This window comes from Macaca mulatta, chromosome 7, assembly GCF_049350105.2.
Source record: "Macaca mulatta isolate MMU2019108-1 chromosome 7, T2T-MMU8v2.0, whole genome shotgun sequence".
In the NCBI taxonomy this organism is placed as follows: domain Eukaryota; kingdom Metazoa; phylum Chordata; class Mammalia; order Primates; family Cercopithecidae; genus Macaca; species Macaca mulatta.
The window spans coordinates 28,868,849-28,886,418 of record NC_133412.1 but is presented as its reverse complement, the minus strand read 5'-3'; the positions used below and the strand labels follow the sequence as shown (position 1 = coordinate 28,886,418).

General features: G+C 37.2%; 1 protein-coding gene across 14 annotated transcripts in view; it reads left to right on the top strand.

Moving 5' to 3' along the window:
• The window catches only part of DMXL2 (Dmx like 2), a 173,291-nt gene that overhangs the window by 39,012 nt on the left and 116,709 nt on the right, over window positions 1-17,570 (top strand). For 9 of the 14 annotated variants that reach the window (XR_013395581.1, XR_013395582.1, XR_013395580.1 and 6 more), the window contains exons 3-7: window positions 957-1,070; window positions 6,728-6,799; window positions 10,344-10,422; window positions 11,254-11,389; window positions 12,050-12,116. Coding sequence is in view for 11 of the 14 variants with exons in the window: in XM_077939407.1 (XP_077795533.1) it covers window positions 957-1,070; window positions 6,728-6,799; window positions 10,344-10,422; window positions 11,254-11,389; window positions 12,050-12,116 (468 nt within the window). In the remaining 3 variants the exon portion in view is untranslated. The remainder of the gene's footprint in view (window positions 1-956; window positions 1,071-6,727; window positions 6,800-10,343; window positions 10,423-11,253; window positions 11,390-12,049; window positions 12,117-17,570) is intronic. The other 5 variants (XM_015142247.3, XM_015142245.3, XM_015142246.3 and 2 more) reach the window with 1 other exon arrangement.

Genomic DNA, 17,570 nt, shown 5'->3' with positions numbered 1-17,570 from the left:
TTGGGTAACAAATTTGGTCAAGGATGTGTTAAATCAGAATATTCATGTTGATAAATAGTAATCATACAAATTTATACTGAATGGTAAATTATGGTTACTTTATTATACCATTTATCCAGCCCTATCCTACTGCCCATATCAAGCCATAATATTTGTGTAAATGTACCAGTACTTGACAGTTCAGTGATACATTTGACCTAGTATTGGAACACTGGATTTCCTGGTGTTTCCTGATACTCGTTTCTTGCTTTTCTAATTTTCCCCCCAGGTACTCCCCACCCTCAAGCATTGCTTACACTTATTTTAGAAAACACGGAGAGTGTCAGGTTTCTCTCATTTTTTGTTGCTCTTCTCTCTAGGCCAAGCAAGGTAGCTTAAGCCTGCCTAAAGTTGTATGATAGTTGTCAGAGGTGAATTTTAGTAAATAGCTCAAGTGCCGGTGATAATCGCAATGAACACATTCTCTGGGAGTAAAATTTTTTAAAAAGGTATATAAGACATTGGTATTCATACCATGGGAAACAGAGCAACTTGTGTTACTACTTTTCTTGAGCTGGTTTAATGTAAATAAGGCAAAATTGTAGTATCTTTATTGTCTTTGTTGACATCTTCCTTTAGCTTTTATCCCCCAGTTCTTGTGGTGATAACTTTCACATTTGTGACTTTGTATTAGTCTGTTATAAGCATTCATTCATTCATTGACATGTTGAATGGAATCATTACAGCACTTTTTGCATGTTATTTGAAGTAGCTTTCTGTTGTGGATTATGATTTTTCTTGGAAAGAATGTTAGATGTTAGGTAAGAGTTAAAATCACTTTTTGGCATGACAGTGCCTTAAAAATCACAGGGGATATTTTTGGCAGACCTTAAAAGAATATATACCTAATGAAGTTTTAAAGGTTAACTGGGGTGCAGAGGTGTCAGAAAGGATGGTTTTTGGTCTGTGCCCTGTAGGTAATTCCATCTTACCAAGAGGAGGATGAACTTGGAACTAGCCTTCAAGAAATTATTGGAAAACAGGCTCTGGTAGTTTCTAGGAACAGAGGGATTTATATATTTTCTTATCAGGTATGTGACATGGGACAAAATCCTCCTGGTCCCTAAATTTCTTGCTTCAGTCCTCTGGAGATGTCTTCTTCAGCTCTTTCCCCAGGTGCAGTGTATGGCTCCCTGACTTCTTCTTGGCCTGTTTTTTCTATTCCTTCCTCTACATGGTGTCCCAATTGGTATTTTCTGTTTGATGGTATAATTAGGCCATTTTATTTGAAATATTTTTAAGACCTGTTATTAATTGATGCTTTTCTCATGGATTTTATATTATTTTCACTGGATTATAAAGTTTCTGACAAAGATGTGTGCTTTTGAAATGTATTTTTTAATAGTTGTTTTTATATTAAAAATAAAATTCTTATGAAAAATGTGATTTTTTAAAATGTGCATATATATATTTTTATTATACTTTTTAAGTTCTGGGGCACATGTGCAGAACGTGTAAGTTTGTTACATAGATATACACATGCCATGGTGGTTTGCTGCACCCATCAACCCATCATCTACATTAGGTATTTCTCCTAAGGCTATCCCTTCTCTAGGCCCCCTACCCCCTGACAGGCCCTGGTGTGTGATATTCCCCTCCCAGTGTCCATGTGTTCTCATTGTTCAACTCCCACTTATGAGTGAGAACATACAGTGTTTGCTTTTCTGTTCGTGTGTTAGTTTGCTGAGAAAATGGTTTCCAGCTTCATCCATGTCCCTTCAAAGGACATGAACTCATCCTTTTTTATGACTGCATAGTATTCCATGGTGTATATGTGCCACATTTTCTTTATCCAGTCTGTCATTGATGGGCATTTGGGCAGATTCCAAGTCTTTGCTATTGTGAATAGTGCCACAGTAAACATACATGTGCATGTGTCTTTACAGTAGAATGATTTATAATCCTTTGGGTATATACCCCATAATGGGATTGCTGGGTCAAATGGTATTTCTGGTTCTAGATCCTGGAGTAATCGCCACACTGTCTTCCACAATGGTTGAACTAATTTGCACTCCCACCAACAGTGTAAAAGCGTTCCTATTTCTCCACATCCTCTCCAGCATCTGTTGTTTCCTGACTTTTTAATGATCACCATTCTAACTGGTGTGAGGATGGTATCTCATTGTGGTTTTGATTTGCATTTCTCTAATGCCCAGTGATGATGAGCATTTTTTTTTCGTATGTTTATTGCTTATGAGCTTAAGGAGATTTTGGGCTGAGATGATGGGGTTTTCTAAATATACAATCGTGTCATCTGCAAACAGAGACAATTTGACTTCCTCTTTTCCTTATTGAATACCCTTTATTTATTTCTCCTGCCTGATTGCCCTGGCCAGAACTTCCAATATCATGTTGAATAGGAGTGTTGAGAGAGGGCATCCTTGTCTTGTACTGGTTTGCAAAGGGAATGCTTCCTGTTTTTGCCCATTCAGTATGATATTGGCTGTGGGTTTGTCATAAAAAGCTCTTATTATTTTGAGATACGTTCCATCAATGCCTAGTTTATTGAGAGTTTTTAGCATGAAGGGCTGTTGAATTTTGTCAAAGGCCTTTTCTGCATCTATTGAGATAATCATGTGGGTTTTGTCATTGGTTCTCTTTATGTGATGGATTACATTTATTGATTTGTGTATGTTGGAACAGCCTCACATCCCAGGGATGAAGCCAACTTGATCGTAATGGACAAGCTTTTTGATGTGCTGCTGGATTTGGTATGCCAGTAATTTATTGAGGATTTTTGCATCAATGTTTATCAGCCATATTGGCACAAAATTTTCTTTTCTGGTTGTGTCTTTGCCAGGTTTTGGTATCAGGATGATGCTGGCCTCATAAAATGAGTTAGGGAGGATTCCCTCTTTTTTTATTGTTTGGAATAGTTTCAGAAGGAATGGTACCAGCTCCTTTTTGTACCTCTGGTAGAATTTGGCTGTGAATCCGTCTGGTCCTGGACTTTTTTTGGTTGGTAGGCTATTAATTACTGCCTCAATTTCAGAACTTGTTATTAGTCTATTCAGGGATTCAACTTCTTCCTGGTTTAGTCTTGGGAGGGTGTATGTGTCCAGGAATTTATCCATTTCTTCAAGATTTTCTAGTTTATCTGTGTAGAGGTGTTCATAATATTCTCTGATGGTAGTTTGTGTTTCTGTGGGATCGCTTGTGATATCCTCTTTATCATTTTTTAATGTGTCTATTTGATTCTTTTCTGTTTATTAGTCTATCTAGCAGTCTATGTATTTTGTATTTTGTTAATCTTTTCAAAAACCAGTTCCTGGATTCATTGATTTTTTTGAAGGGTTTTTTGTGTCTCTATCTCCTTCAGTTCTGCTCTGATCTTAGTTATTTCTTGTCTTCTGCTAGCTTTTGAATATGTTTGCTCTTGCTTCTCTAGTTCTTTTAATTGTGATGTTAGTGTGACAATTTTAGATCTTTCTTGCTTTCTCTTGTGGGCATTTAGTGGTATAAATTTCCCTCTACACACTGCTTTAAATGTGTCCCAGAGATTCTGGTATGTTGTGTCTTTGTTGTCATTGGTTTCAGAGAACATCTTTATTTCTGCCTTCATTTTGTTATTTACCCAGTAGTCATTCAGGAGCAGGTTGTTCAGTTTCTATGTAATTGTGAGATTTTGAGTAAGTTTCGTAATCCTGAGATCTGATTTGATTGCACTGTGGTCTGAGAGACTCTTTGTTATGATTTCCATTCTTTTGCATTTGCTGAGGAGTGTTTTACTTCCAATTATGTGGTCAGTTTTAGAATAAGTGTGATGTGGTGCTGAGAATAATGTATACTCTGTTGATTTGGTGTGGAGAGTTCCGTAGATGTCTATTAGGTCTACTTGGTGCAGAGCTGAGTTCAAGCCCTGGTATCCTTGTTATTTTCTGTCTTATTGATCTGTCTAATATTGCCAGTGGAGTGTTAAAGTCTCCCACTATTATCGTTTGGGAGTCTAAGTCTCTTTGTAGGTGTTTAAGAACTTGCTTTATGAATCTGGGTGCCCCTGCATTGGGTGCATATATATTTAGGATAGTTAGCTCTTCTTGTTGAATTGATCCCTTTGCCATTATGAAATGCCATTCTTTGTCTCTTTTGATCTTTGTTGGTTTAAAGTCTGTTTTATCAGAGACTATGATTGCCATCCCTTCTTTTTTTTTTGGTTTCTATTTTCTTGGTAAATATTCCTCCATCCCTTTATTTTGAGCCTATATGCTTCTCTGCATGTGAGATGGGTCTCCTGAATACAGCACACTGATAGATCTTGACTCTTTATCCAGTTTGCCAGTCTGTGTCTTTTAATTGGGGCATTTAGCTCGTTTACATTTAAGGTTAGTATTGTGATGTGTGAATTTGATCCTGTCATTATGATGCTAGCTGATTATTTTGCCTGTTGGTTGATGTAGTTTTTTCATAGCATTGATGGTCTTTAAAATTTGGTATGTTTTTGCAGTGGCTGGTACCAGTTGTTCCTTTCCATGTTTAGTGCTTCCTTCAGGAGCTCTTGTAAGGCAGGCTTGGTGGTGACAAAATCTCTCAGCATTTGCTTGTCTGTAAAGGATTTTATTTCTCCTTTGCTTAAGAAACTTAGTTTGGCTGGATATGAAATTCGGGTTGAAAATTCTTCTCTTTAAGAATGTTAAATATTGGCCCCCACTGTCTTCTGGCTTGTAGAGTTTCTTCCCAGAGATCTGCTGTAAGTCTGATGGGCTTCCTTTTGTGGGTAAGCCGACCTTTTCTGTGGCTGCCCTTAACATTTTTTCCTTCATTTCAACCTTGGTTAATCTGACAATTATGTGTGTTGGGGTTGCTCTTCTCGAGGAATATCTTTGTGGTGTTCTCTGTATTTCCTCAATTTGAATGTTGGCCTGTCTTTCTAGGTTGGGGAAGCTCTGCTGGATAATATCCTGAAGAGTGTTTTCCAACTTGGTTCCATTCGCCCCGTCACTTTCAGGTACACCAATCAAACGTAGATTTTGTCTTTTCACATAGTCCCATATTTCTTGAAGGCTTTGTTCATTTCTTTTCACTCTTTATTCTCTAATCTTGTCTTCTCGCTTTATTTCATTGAGTCGATCTTTAATCTCTGATACCCTTTCTTCCACTTGACCGATTCAGCTATTGATAACTTGTGTAAATTTCATGAAGTTCTCATGCTGTGTTTTTCCACTCCATCGGGTCATTTATGTTCCTTTCTAAGCTGGTTATTCTAGTTAGCAATTCGTCTAACCTTTTTTGAAGGTTCTTAGCTTCCTTGTATTGGTTTAGAATATGCTCCTTTAGCTTGGAGGAGTTTGTTACTACCCACCTTCTGAAGCCTACTTCTGTCAATTTGTCATTCTCCATCCAGTTTTGTTCCCTTGCTGGCGAGGAGTTGTGATTCTTTGGAGGAGAAGAGGTGTTTTGGTTTTGGGAATTTTCAGCCTTTTTGCACTGGTTTCTCCCCATCTTCATGGATTTATCTACCTTTTTTTTTTTGATGTTGGTGATGTTGATAGTCTTCCTTTCTGTTAGTTAGTTTTCCTTCTAACAGTCGGGCCCCTCTGCTGCAGGTCTGCTGAAGTTTGCTGGAGGTCCACTCCAGACCCTGTTTGCCTGGGTATCACCAGTGGAGGCTGCAGAACAACAAAGATTGCTGCCTGTTTCTTCCTCTGGGAGATGCTAGGCAGAGCTATCCTGTAGGAGGTGTCTGTTGGCCCCTACTGGGAGGTGTCTCCCAGTCTGGATACACGGGGGGTCAGGGACCCACTTGAGGAGGCAGTCTGTCCTGTATCAGAGCTCGAATGCTGCACTGGGAGAACTGCTGCTCTCTTTAGAGCTGTCAGGCAGGGACGTTTAAGTCTGCTGAAGCTGCACCCACAGTCACCCCTTCCCCCAGGGACTCTGTCCCAGGGAGCTGTTGGTGGGCTCTGCTTAGTTCAAACTTCCTGGCAGCTTTGTTTACACTGTGAGGGTAAAACGACCTACTCAAGCCTCAGCAATGGAGGATGCACCTCCCCCCACCAAGCTTGAGCATCCCAGGTCGACGTCAGACTGCTGTGATAGCAGTGAGAATTTCAAGCCAGTGGATCTTAGCTTGCTGGGCTTCGTGGGTGTGGGACCCACTGAGCCAAGCACCAGAGAAAATTTCCTGTTCTGCCAGTTGTGAAGACCGTGGGAAAAGTGCATATCTGGGCCGGAGTGTTCTGTCCCTCCCGGTACAGTCTCTCACAGCTTTCCTTCGCTAGGAGAGGAAAATACCCCAACCCCTTGCACTTCTCGTGTGAGACAATGCCCCACCCTGTTTCGGCTCACTTTCCGTGGGTTGCACCCACTGTTCAGCCAGTCCCAATGAGATGAACCTGGTACTTCAGCTGGAAATGCAGGAATCACCCGCTTTCTGCATCCATCTCTTTGGGAGCTGCAGACCAGAGCTGTTCCTATTCGGCCATCTTGCCAGCTGTCCATCCAAATATGATTTCTTTGAGTAGGTCAGCCTTGTATATGATATGTAAAATAAAGCCTGCTGAATTTTTTGATAACAGAGGAGAGACTCTTAACTCCAGTACACTTCCAGGTATATTTATGGAAGGAAATAAACCATGAATACTGTATTGAGATTATATTATATATAATCAGTTTATACATTATTATGAAAAGGAAGATACCTTTATTTTACCCTTTTCTAGATATTAATGCTATATTTATTCTTTTTTAGATTGCAGCTTCATATGGTAATGCTGTTTGTATATTTGAGCCCTTGGGCATAAATTCTCATAAAAGAAATTGTGTAAGTATTAACCAATAATAGAATACTTTTAGAATCTAGTTAACTTTAGAATCCAATTGATGTTAATAAAAGCTCCTTAGGAGCTAGTGCTGAACGTAGACTAGAGTATCAGTGAAAAATTGGTCTAGTGCTTTATGTTAGGATCCTTACATTCACTGGGGATACATCCCTAGTGCTTTTAGAAACCCAAGTCTCTAGAATATCGCAAATTGAGATTTCCTGTGTTAATTGAGATCTACCCTAGTTTGAACTACTCTTATTTCTTATCTGGATTACTAATCTCTATCTGATATCTGGTTTCCTGCTGCCTTCAACCCCAGTCTCTATTCTCAACAGAGCAGGTCATGACATTTCTCTTCTTAAAAGTTTGTAATGGTTCCATATTTCTCTCTCTCTCTTTTTTTTTTTTTGAGAGAGGGTCTCACTCTCCCTAGGCTGGAGTGCAGTGGCATGATCACTGCTCACTGCTCACTGCAGCCTCAACCTATCAAGTGATCCTCCCACCTCAGCCTCCCAAGTAGCTGGGACTACAGGCATGCGCCACCATGGCCAGCTGTTTTTTAAATTTTTTGTAGAGATGGGGTTTCCCTGTGTTGCTCAGGCTGGTCTTGAACTCTGGGGCTAAGCGATCCTCCCACCTCAGCCTCCCAAAGTGCTGGGATTATGAGCATGAGCCACCATGCCCAGCTGCTCCGTACTTCTTTCAGATAAAAAGCCAAAAGCCTTTTGTAGACTACAACTTCCCTTCTGCGCAGTCCCACACTTACTACGTCTCAGAGCTCACCTCCTAAGTTCTTGTCCTCTCTGGTTCTGCTCTGGCCACATTGGCATTTTTACTGTTCCTCAGTTAACCTTCCCTCTTTGAGCCTTTGTGTTGGTTGTTTCCTTTGTCAGGAATGTTATTCCTCCAGATATCTCCAAGGATAGCTCCCATAGATCCTTTAGGTCTTTGCTCACTAATACCTTGACAATGAGGTTTTCCTTGACCACCCTTTAAAAAATTGTACCCCCGCTTATTTGCTATTTAAAAATTTTTTTACAGCATTTATTTATTATTGTTTGTTATGTAGAATGTTATCTAAAGGTACATAAGGGTAGGAAACTTTGTTTCTTTTTTTCACTGATGAATCCCCAGTACTTAGAACAGTGTTCTGGAACAGCCAGGTGTGGTGGCTCACACCTATAATCCCAACATTTTAGGAGACCAAGGCGCATGGAACACGAGGTCAGGCATTTGAGATGAGCCTGGCCAACATGGTGAAATCCTGTGTCTACTAAAAATACAAAAATTATCTGGGTGTGGTGGCACACGCCTACAGTCCCAGCTACTCAGAAGACTGAGGCAAGAGAATCGCTTGAACCCAGGAGGTGGAGTTGCAGTGAGCCTGGACTGTGCCATTGCACTCCAGCTTGGGCGTCAGAGCAAGACTCCATCTCAAAAAAAAAAAAAAAAAAAGAAGTATCTGGAACATAGCAGGTATTCCTAAATGTTGGTCAAATGAAGAAGTTAGGAATTTAAAAAGCTCACTTACCAGCTCAGCTAAGTGGTTAAGCATACCACATTGTGAACCATTCAGATTCATACTGGGTGCTCTATTATATTTGTCTTACTTAACGTTCAAAACATCTAATGTGGTTAGAATTAAAAAGTACTGCATGCATTAAATTTTTACTATCACTCACAAATAATCAAAATTGCAAATGCTAAATCTGAATGCAGAGTATATACAAGTAATTTTTAAAGTATATTTTTAAGTGAAATGCCTTAAAACAAATGGTTTTGGAATTTTTTCGTTAAATATATGTATTTGGATATATCTTTTTACATTCCCCTAAAACAGTGTAAATTAAAATATTAATCTTTCCCTATAATAGTATTATGAAATGGATATCAAATTTTGGACTACTTAAGAGTCACCTAGAGCACATACTAAAAATTTAGATTTCCAGGTCTCATTCCCCAAATTTCTTCAAGATACTTGCTCCACAGATTACACTCTAAGGAACACTAAAGGAAAGGATGTTAGGGATGTCTATAATTTTAGGAATTATTTAATTACTACACTAAAATAGATTTGTTGAACAGTATTTAAAATCGTGTTATGCTGTTGTGATTGTTGTTTGGTCAGCAGTGGTAGGGTTTAAAAATAACATTTTCTCTGATTATAAAATGTAAAATTATTTTTGGATAATGAAGTGCAGGCTTTGCAGATACATACACACATTTCCCACCCCTCTGGCCCCGACACATTTTTTTTAGAGACAGAGTATTGCTCTGTCACCCAGGCTGGAATGCAGTGGTGTGATCATAGCTCACTGTAACCTCAAACTTGTGGGCTAAAGTGATCCTTCCGCTTCAGCATCTGAAGTAGCTGGGTCTACGGGCATGAGCTACCATGCCCAGCTAATTTTTAAATTTTTTATAGAGGTGGGGGTCTTGCTATGTTGCCCAGGCTGGTTTCAAATTCCTGGCCTTAAGCAATCCTCCTGTCATGGCCTCCCAGACTGTTGGAATGCAGCTGTATTTTAAAATTCTGCCTCGAGGTAGTCAGGAAACCTTGTATACATTTAAAAATTGTTAAATATTCTTAAAATACTATAACACGAAAGGGCATTACCGTTTAAAAAGTATTATTTGCCAAGCAGTTAACATATAGCTTGCCTGAGGTAACATAGCTTTGCAAAGCTTTTCAAAAATGTCCTCTCACAAAAGGACATTTTATATTTATGTACTACAAAGAAATATATAAACTTTTGTTTACTTAGAGAATATATTTCATGTCAAAGGTTTTTGACTTTTAAACTTTAAATCACCTTTTAGAATGAAAATATTAAGAAAATAGGATAGAAATTATTCAGATATAAAGTTTGTGGATTACATATACAATATAGTGCAGATGGGTTGACTTTTGGGGAGATATATCTAGTTTTCTTTTAGACATTGAGTCCATGGGATTATGACAATTTGCATTTCTTCCTAATGTGCATTTATTTTGTGTTAATAAACATGTGCCAGCCATTACAAACTCTGAAAATAACAAAAATTGTTATGACACAGTTTCTGCCCTTGAAGAGTTGCAATTTAATGGGAGAGTCACACGTATAAACAAATACTAATTCTATGTGATCAGTGTTATAATGGCAGAATGTAAAAGTGGTGTTGGTGCTGCCAGGATGTCAGAGAGGGCTTCATAGCAGAGATGATGAGTTAGCTAATCATAGTGGAAAGATAGGGGTTTGCAGATGGAGACGTGAGGAATAGGATATCCTAAATATAAGAAGGTATTTATGGGCATGGAAGGAAGCCTGAGAGAACCTTGCTTTGTTTGGGCATAGCAAGGAGCTCAATATGGTATAATAAATAGTAGTGGAACCAGTTAAAGTTACATTAAAAACAGTATATGAAAATAATAGTGAAATATTTTCATCTTTGTTTCAGATCATAAGGTCTTAAGTTGAAGAAAATGATAAAATGGTAGTGTTTTGGGATATTATTTTAAAAACATCTTTTTTTTTCTTATTTCTTTTTGTCTACATATTTCAGCAACTCAAGTGCCAGTGGCTTAAAACTGGGCAGTTTTTTTTGAGTTCTGTGACGTACAACTTAGCATGGGATCCTCAAGGTATTTAGCAATTATATCTAAAATTATTTAAATTAAATATTTGTTTTAGATGTATGATAATAATGTGATATAGTCTCCCATAAAAAGAAAATGATCAATATATTATATTTTCTTTTTTTTGACAAATACAATTTTTCCTTCTTGGTATACAGTGCTTTGTACAATGCTTAATTTACTATTCTGTGTTTTCCCCTGCCTTTCAGTGTTTTGTTTCAAGAAACAGTTATGATTTGTTTCCTAGTTAACATATGCTGCCCTTTACTCTTGTTGTATTTGCTAAGAAACACGTTGGAAATAAAACAGAGACCGAAAAAACTTGAACTCATTTTATCATTTGTATTGGAAAATTACTATCTTTAATTTTGAAAAATTAGGAACCTCTAATGATAATAGCTGTTGTCCCTTTTTATATTCACAATAAGGATTATTTTTATATTTCGTGTATAAAACCACATTTTATTAATTTGTAGTTATGTCTTATATTTTGAGGACATTTTATGTGGTATATATCAGAGTTTTGGGGAGTTTGTTATTCTGTTAATACATTTGCTCTTAGTTTTTTTGACTTGCTTGATAATAATAGCTCTTTGCCAGTAAGCTTTACTTTGTTGTTCTCAAATCTTCCTTAAGAACTACTCTTTGTTGTCCGGAAGATTCTTTTTTTTCTTCTAAGGGACTTTAAAATATAGATATATATCAAGTGTTTTTCATTGGCGATATTGCTTACTTTTCACATAATGTTAATAGTTTACAGATCTAAACAGAAGCCCATGTGCATGTATTTCCCTATATAATATTTGCCTATTCATCATAACTTTCTCTAATTTTCAGATAATAGATTGTTGACAGCAACTGATTCCATTCAGTTGTGGGCTCCTCCAGGAGATGATATTCTGGAAGAGGAGGAAGAAATTGATAATAAAATTCCTCCTGTTTTAAATGATTGGAAGTGCGTCTGGCAGTGCAAGTTAGTGTCTATTTCTGTTGTTATATTCATTAATTAAAAGCAAATGCTTCCTAAAATATGTTTCCTTTCACGAAGATCTTTATTTTTTGATGGTACCATTGCATATAGAGGCCTAAAAAGTAGATTTTTTACTAACCAAAACCCATATAATAGCATTCTTTAATTTGTGCTAGTTAATCATTTAAAAAAAGGATGAAAGTATTTTCATAGTTATAGCCCCAGGACAGGAGTTGACAGGGTTGATACATAGGAATTACTCATTAATAGATTGAGATAAGGATGGGGAGGGGGAAGATGTGAAAGTTGCCAGCCACTCTTTCAAGTGGAAGATGTACTGTTAACAGTCATATAGATTATGTGACAAAGACTAGTCAGGGATGATTATGAGCTCAGCTTTTAGCATGTTATATTTAGGATGTAGGTGGAGATATACTGTATTCATGTTACGTACATTCTTCTTTTCCCAAAGTGAATGTTGGATTAGTTTTAATTAATTTATGTTGTTATGGAGGTGAAATATTTTATTTATATTTTTAGGGAAGCAAAAACAGTCTTATTCTGAGGATTCTGACTTTGATGTTACAAAAATCTCATCTTGACCATTTTTATATACAGTACACCAGATTTTAAAAGTGCTAATTGCCTAACTCTCTTTTTTAGAACCTCAGTATCTATACATTTGATGGAATGGTCTCCTGATGGTGAATATTTTGCTACTGCTGGAAAGGTAAAGGATCAAACAAAAACATATGAAAGAAACAATAAAAATTAAAAATATTCCTTATTTATTTTTATTTTCAGTTTTTTCATCTGTAAAACTGGGCTAATCCTCCTTGGCAAAGCTGGCCTGAAGAATACAAATGGTGTTTGTAAAACACCTGGTATTGTGCTCACAGGTTGTAGGCACTAGGGAAATAATGGCTATTCGTGTTACTCTTATTTGACCTTGGCTCATTTGCATTTTTAAAAACTAAGTTTTGTGTTTAAAAATAGCATATGTACATTAACTTAAAAAGTAAAATAATACTGGATTCACAATGAGAAGATGTACTCCTTGCCTCATTATTCCCACGCTAATTCCTGTGTCCAGGAGGCAATTATTTGTCAAGTTGAATATTTTGATATTTCCTTCCATGTCCTTGAGTAGCTTGAGGTGCTCCCATTTCTTGATTCTCTCTGCCCAGCCCCCTGAGTTATGTGAATTACTTTTTGCCTTCCCACTGTAGAAGCTGAGCCTTTAGCTTGATAAAGGGGAGGGGTTGATATCCCCAACCACATCTTCAAATCTAATACATACACATATTCATTTCACTTGCTCCTATCTTACTGATGTAGGTATCTCATGATTTTGGGTGAATCATAGTTATTGTTTACATTATTAAGATTGTACAGAATATTCTTAATGGTAATTACTTCGGAGATAATAATTACTTTGTTTTATGGTTTGCTTTTTTCCCTATATACCTAATTCATCCTTAGAACTGCTTTGACTTTTTTCTCAGTATAATCCCACATAGGTGGTGTTCTGGGAACATGAGTTCTCTTTGCTCTCATTCAGCTTAATTGCTCTACCAGTCTAAAATAGCAGAGCTACCATTTTCGGGTTTTATTTTACCAACTTTGGGAAATTCTCTTTGCCTCTCTCCTATGTTGAATTTTCTGTTTCTTGGCATCATTTATCTTCCTTTTTTCTTGTTTTGATGGCGATATCCCCCAATAGGTTCCTGAAGAAAGGTGAATAGGAAAAAACACTTCTCAAGCCTTACATGTCTGAAAGATTTTTTTCTTATGCTTGATTTTCTCGGGCATAGAATTGGGTTGAAAATCACTGACCCTCCATCTTATATCTCAGTAAACTTTTTTTATTGATATATATGTGGGATACATGTGATATTTTGATACATGTGTAATGTGTAATGATGGTCAAATTAGAGTATTTAGGATATCCATCACCTCAAATGTTTATCTCTTTTTGTGTTGGGAACATTTCAAATATTCTAGTTAATTGAAATATACAGGCCGGGCGCAGTGGCTCACGCCTGTAATCCCATCACTTTGGGAGGCCAAGGCAGGCGGATCACGAGGTCAGGAGATCGAGACCATCCTGGCTAACATGGTGAAACCCTGTCTCTACTAAAAAAAAAAATACAAAAAAAATTAGCCGGGCGTGGCGGTGGGGGCCTGTAGTCCCAGCTACTGGGAAGGCTGGGGCAGGAGAATGGCGTGAACCCGGGAGGCAGAGCTTGCAGTGAGCTGAGATGCGCCACTGCACTCCAGCCTGGGCAACAGAGCGAGACTCCGTCTCAAAAAAAAAAAAAAAAAAAAGAAATATAGAATATATTATTGTTAACCATAGCCACCCTACTGTACTATTGACCACTATAACTTATTCCATCTATCTGTGTATTTGCGCCAATTAACCAACTTCTCATCTCCTTTTTTAGCTGCCACATAAAATTGAGAAAATGTGGTATTTTTCTTTCTGTGCTTGTCTTATTTCATGTAACATAATGACCATTTGTGTTACTACAAATTATAGGATTTTGTCCTTTGTACAGCCCAATAGTATTCCACTGTGTATATTTACTACATTTCATTTATCCCTTCATTTACTGATGGGCATCTAGGTTGATTCTATGTCTTGGCTATCGTGAATAGTGTTGCAGTAAACGTGGGAGTGGAGCTATCCCTTTGATATACTGATTTTCTTTGTTTTGGATAAATACCCAGTAGTGGGATTGATGAATTGTATGATAGTTCTAGTTTTGTTTTTTGGAGAAAACTCCGTGCTGTTTTCCATAACCACTGGCACCTGAGCAAGCTGACTGTAGGCCCAAGGACTGGTCCTCCTGGACCTGTGACTGCTGGTGTCCACGTATGCTGCCTGGGAGCCCAAGGGCCAGCATGCCTGGCCTGCCTCTGCCACCACGTGTGCCCCAGAACTGGCCTGTCTGGTGTCCCTGTCTGCAGCAAAGCCTCACCACAGCCTCTGCTACCAACCACAACCTAAGACAATGAGTAACTCACAGACACTGCTGACACTGACAAAGAATGAAAGTGAAGTGCTGACACTGAAGAATAAAAGTGGCTGAAGAAATTGTATGAAGACGACTCTTCTTCTCCCACCCAGAACCAAAGCCAAAGCACACTATCCAACTAACACCACATCATCTGGGGGACCTGTTAAATCTGAAACTCATGTCTTTCAATTCTGAGAGATTATTTTATATTATTTCTTTTGTGTTACTTCCTTCTTTCTCTGGATCTTTTCTTATTCAGTTATGGGTACTTTTACATTAATTCTATATTTTAGTATTTTCCCCCTTTACTGTTTTCCACTTGTTCATCTTTTTCTATTAATTTCTGGGGGACTTTTCAGATGTAACTTCAAAGTAATTTTTTTCTGCTATTAAATTTTTAATTTTTAAGAGGTTTTAAAATTCTGATTTTTTTAAAATTACAAAATATTTCATAAATTAAAAAAGTATATATAAAACATGTTGTATAAGATATAATAAACAATTAAACAAATACACATGTACCCTACTCCTCAACTTGAGACAAAGAACATGAAAGAAATGGGTCCTTTAACCTTTCTCCATGCATCTCCTTCCTCTCCTCCCACCCCAGGCAGCCAGAATCCTGATTGTCATGTTTATTATTTTATTTAAAAAAGTTTCATTCATCTAAATTCCCAAATAAGATAATATTTAGTTTTCCACAGTTTTGAACTTCACAGAGTTTGTGTTTTTCTTTTTCTTTCTTTTTATTTTTTTGAGACTGAGTCTCAATTTGTCACCTGGGCTGGCGTGCAGTGGCACAATCACGGCTCATTGCAGTGTCGACCTCCTGGGCTCAGGCAGTCCTCCTACCTCAGATGGGACTACGGGTGTGCACCATCTAGGTGTGCACTAGTTTTTTTTGTTGTTTGCTTGTTTTTGTTTTTTTGGTTTTTTTTGTAGAAATAAGGTTTCATTATGTTGCCCAGTGGTCTCTTTTCCCTTTATTTGTGATGACTTAAATTTAAAAAAATTTTCTTCAATCATGAACAGAAATGTACTGAACTCCTCTGTACCCATCACTTAGCTTCAGTAGTTATCACTCAGCCAATCTTATTTCATCTGTACTACTTCTCCCCCAGTTGGGTTATTTAGGCTTGTGTCACTGATGTCATTCATCTGTAAATATTTCAGTATCTACTTTTGAAGTATAAAGATTTTACAAAAATATCCACAATATATTGTGGGTTAAATGTAGTTTGAATCTTGTTTAGGAAAATTTCTTACTGTGATGCTATAAAAGTATTCTATTTTCTCCTAAAATCATAAAATTTAATCTCTTATAATTAAGTCCCTAATCCAAATGAAAATTGTCTCAATAACATTTACTGAATAGTTCTTTCATTTCCCACTGATATGCCATGCCGTTCTGACATGTATTAAATAATGCTGCAGCAGATGTCTTATACATGTTTGTTAGGCTCTTGTGTGGATTTCTCTTGGGTATATACATAGGAATAGAATTGCTTGGTTATATGTTATATGTGACGTGTGTATATATATATATACACACACACACATATACATAGTATGTCAGTTGATCATAGCTCACTGTAATCTTGAACTCCTGGGCTCAAGCAATCCTCCTGCCTCAGCCTCCTGAGTAGCTGGGACTACAGGCATGCCCACCATGGCTGGCTAAGTTTTATTTATTTATTTTTTTGGTAGAGATGGGATCTCCTTATGTTGCCCAGGCTGGTTGTGAACTCCTGGCCTCAAGTGATCCTTCTGTTTTGGACTCCCTAAGTGTTGGGATTACAGGTGTGAGCCACTGTGCCTGGCCTCCTTGTAGTTTTAAAGTGCATTTCCCTGATTATTAATGAGGCTAAATACCTTTTCATTTATTTATTGGGTATTTGGATGACTGATTTAAAAGAAAGTAACTGGGCAAGCTCCTTGCCCGTTTTTAAAATAGTTTTTGGTGTTTTGTTGATTTGTAGGAGTTCTTTATTATGGATATGAGCTTTTTGTCAGTTACATGGTTTGCAAAGATCTTCTCCCACTCCATTAGTTGCTCATTCATTCTCTTAATGGTATCTTTTGATGAATAGAGATATTTGATTTTAATGTCAAATATATCAGTGTTTTTCTGAGTCCTATTTAATAAGTTTTTCCTACTCTGAGATTCTGAGGATTTTCATATGTTATATAAGCTTCTAGACTAGAGTTGTTTTAAGATTTTTTGTGCTGTGAATTCCTTTGGAAATCTAGTGAAGCCTATAATAACCTTCCTCATAGTATGATGTTTTTAAATGCATGAAATAAAATATGTAGCATTGCAGAAGAAATAAATTATTGAAATACAGCTTCAAGATATTAAAAAATACATTTGTGATAGAGACATTATGTACTTTTAAATTAATGCGTTCAGTAACAAAAATTGGACTTAAAATATGGGCAGTTTTAATTGTGTTTAGCTGTTGTATATGGAATTAAAACTTCAATATCTCACTTTATAAGGTGAGGATAGGCTTTCCAAGAACAACAAAATTCACTGAAGGCTTTTTGGGTTGATCTCTAGTTGTAGAAACGTTAAACTTTACTGTTCTATTGCTCAGCAGTTAGTTGGCACAGAGGTAGTTGCTTAACGGTTGCATCAACAATATAGACAGGAAGACTGCAATCCTGCGGTTTAGTAGCAGTTCCAATAACTAACAATTTCACAGTAGAAATGAGTGTAAAAAAATGTGATATGAAAACATCTTTGATTCTGTTAGAGACATAGTCATACGTACTGCCAATACTACTTTTGGTTTGTTTTTTTCAATTAGCATTTATGAAAATAAGTAATCGTTTTTCCCCATTAAGGTTCGTGGTACTTTTGGGTCTCAGTTTTCTTGGTTTCTTCAGAAGCAGACCCTGAGATAAGGGTTCAAGTGTAAGTAATTAATATGGGGGAATGATCACACGAAATATTTTGGATTGGAGGCAGGGAAATAAAGGCACTTAATAACCTTTATTAAGTGTGTTAAGAAGCTTGAATTTCTGGGTCCTCTGGGAGCCCGTGTTCCTCACTTGCATCATGTTCCTTATACATGTTCTTCACACATATCAGTTGAAGGCGGGTTAGGGCCAGGCATCAGTTCTCATCACTCATAACCAGCTCTTGGAAAACTTCAGAC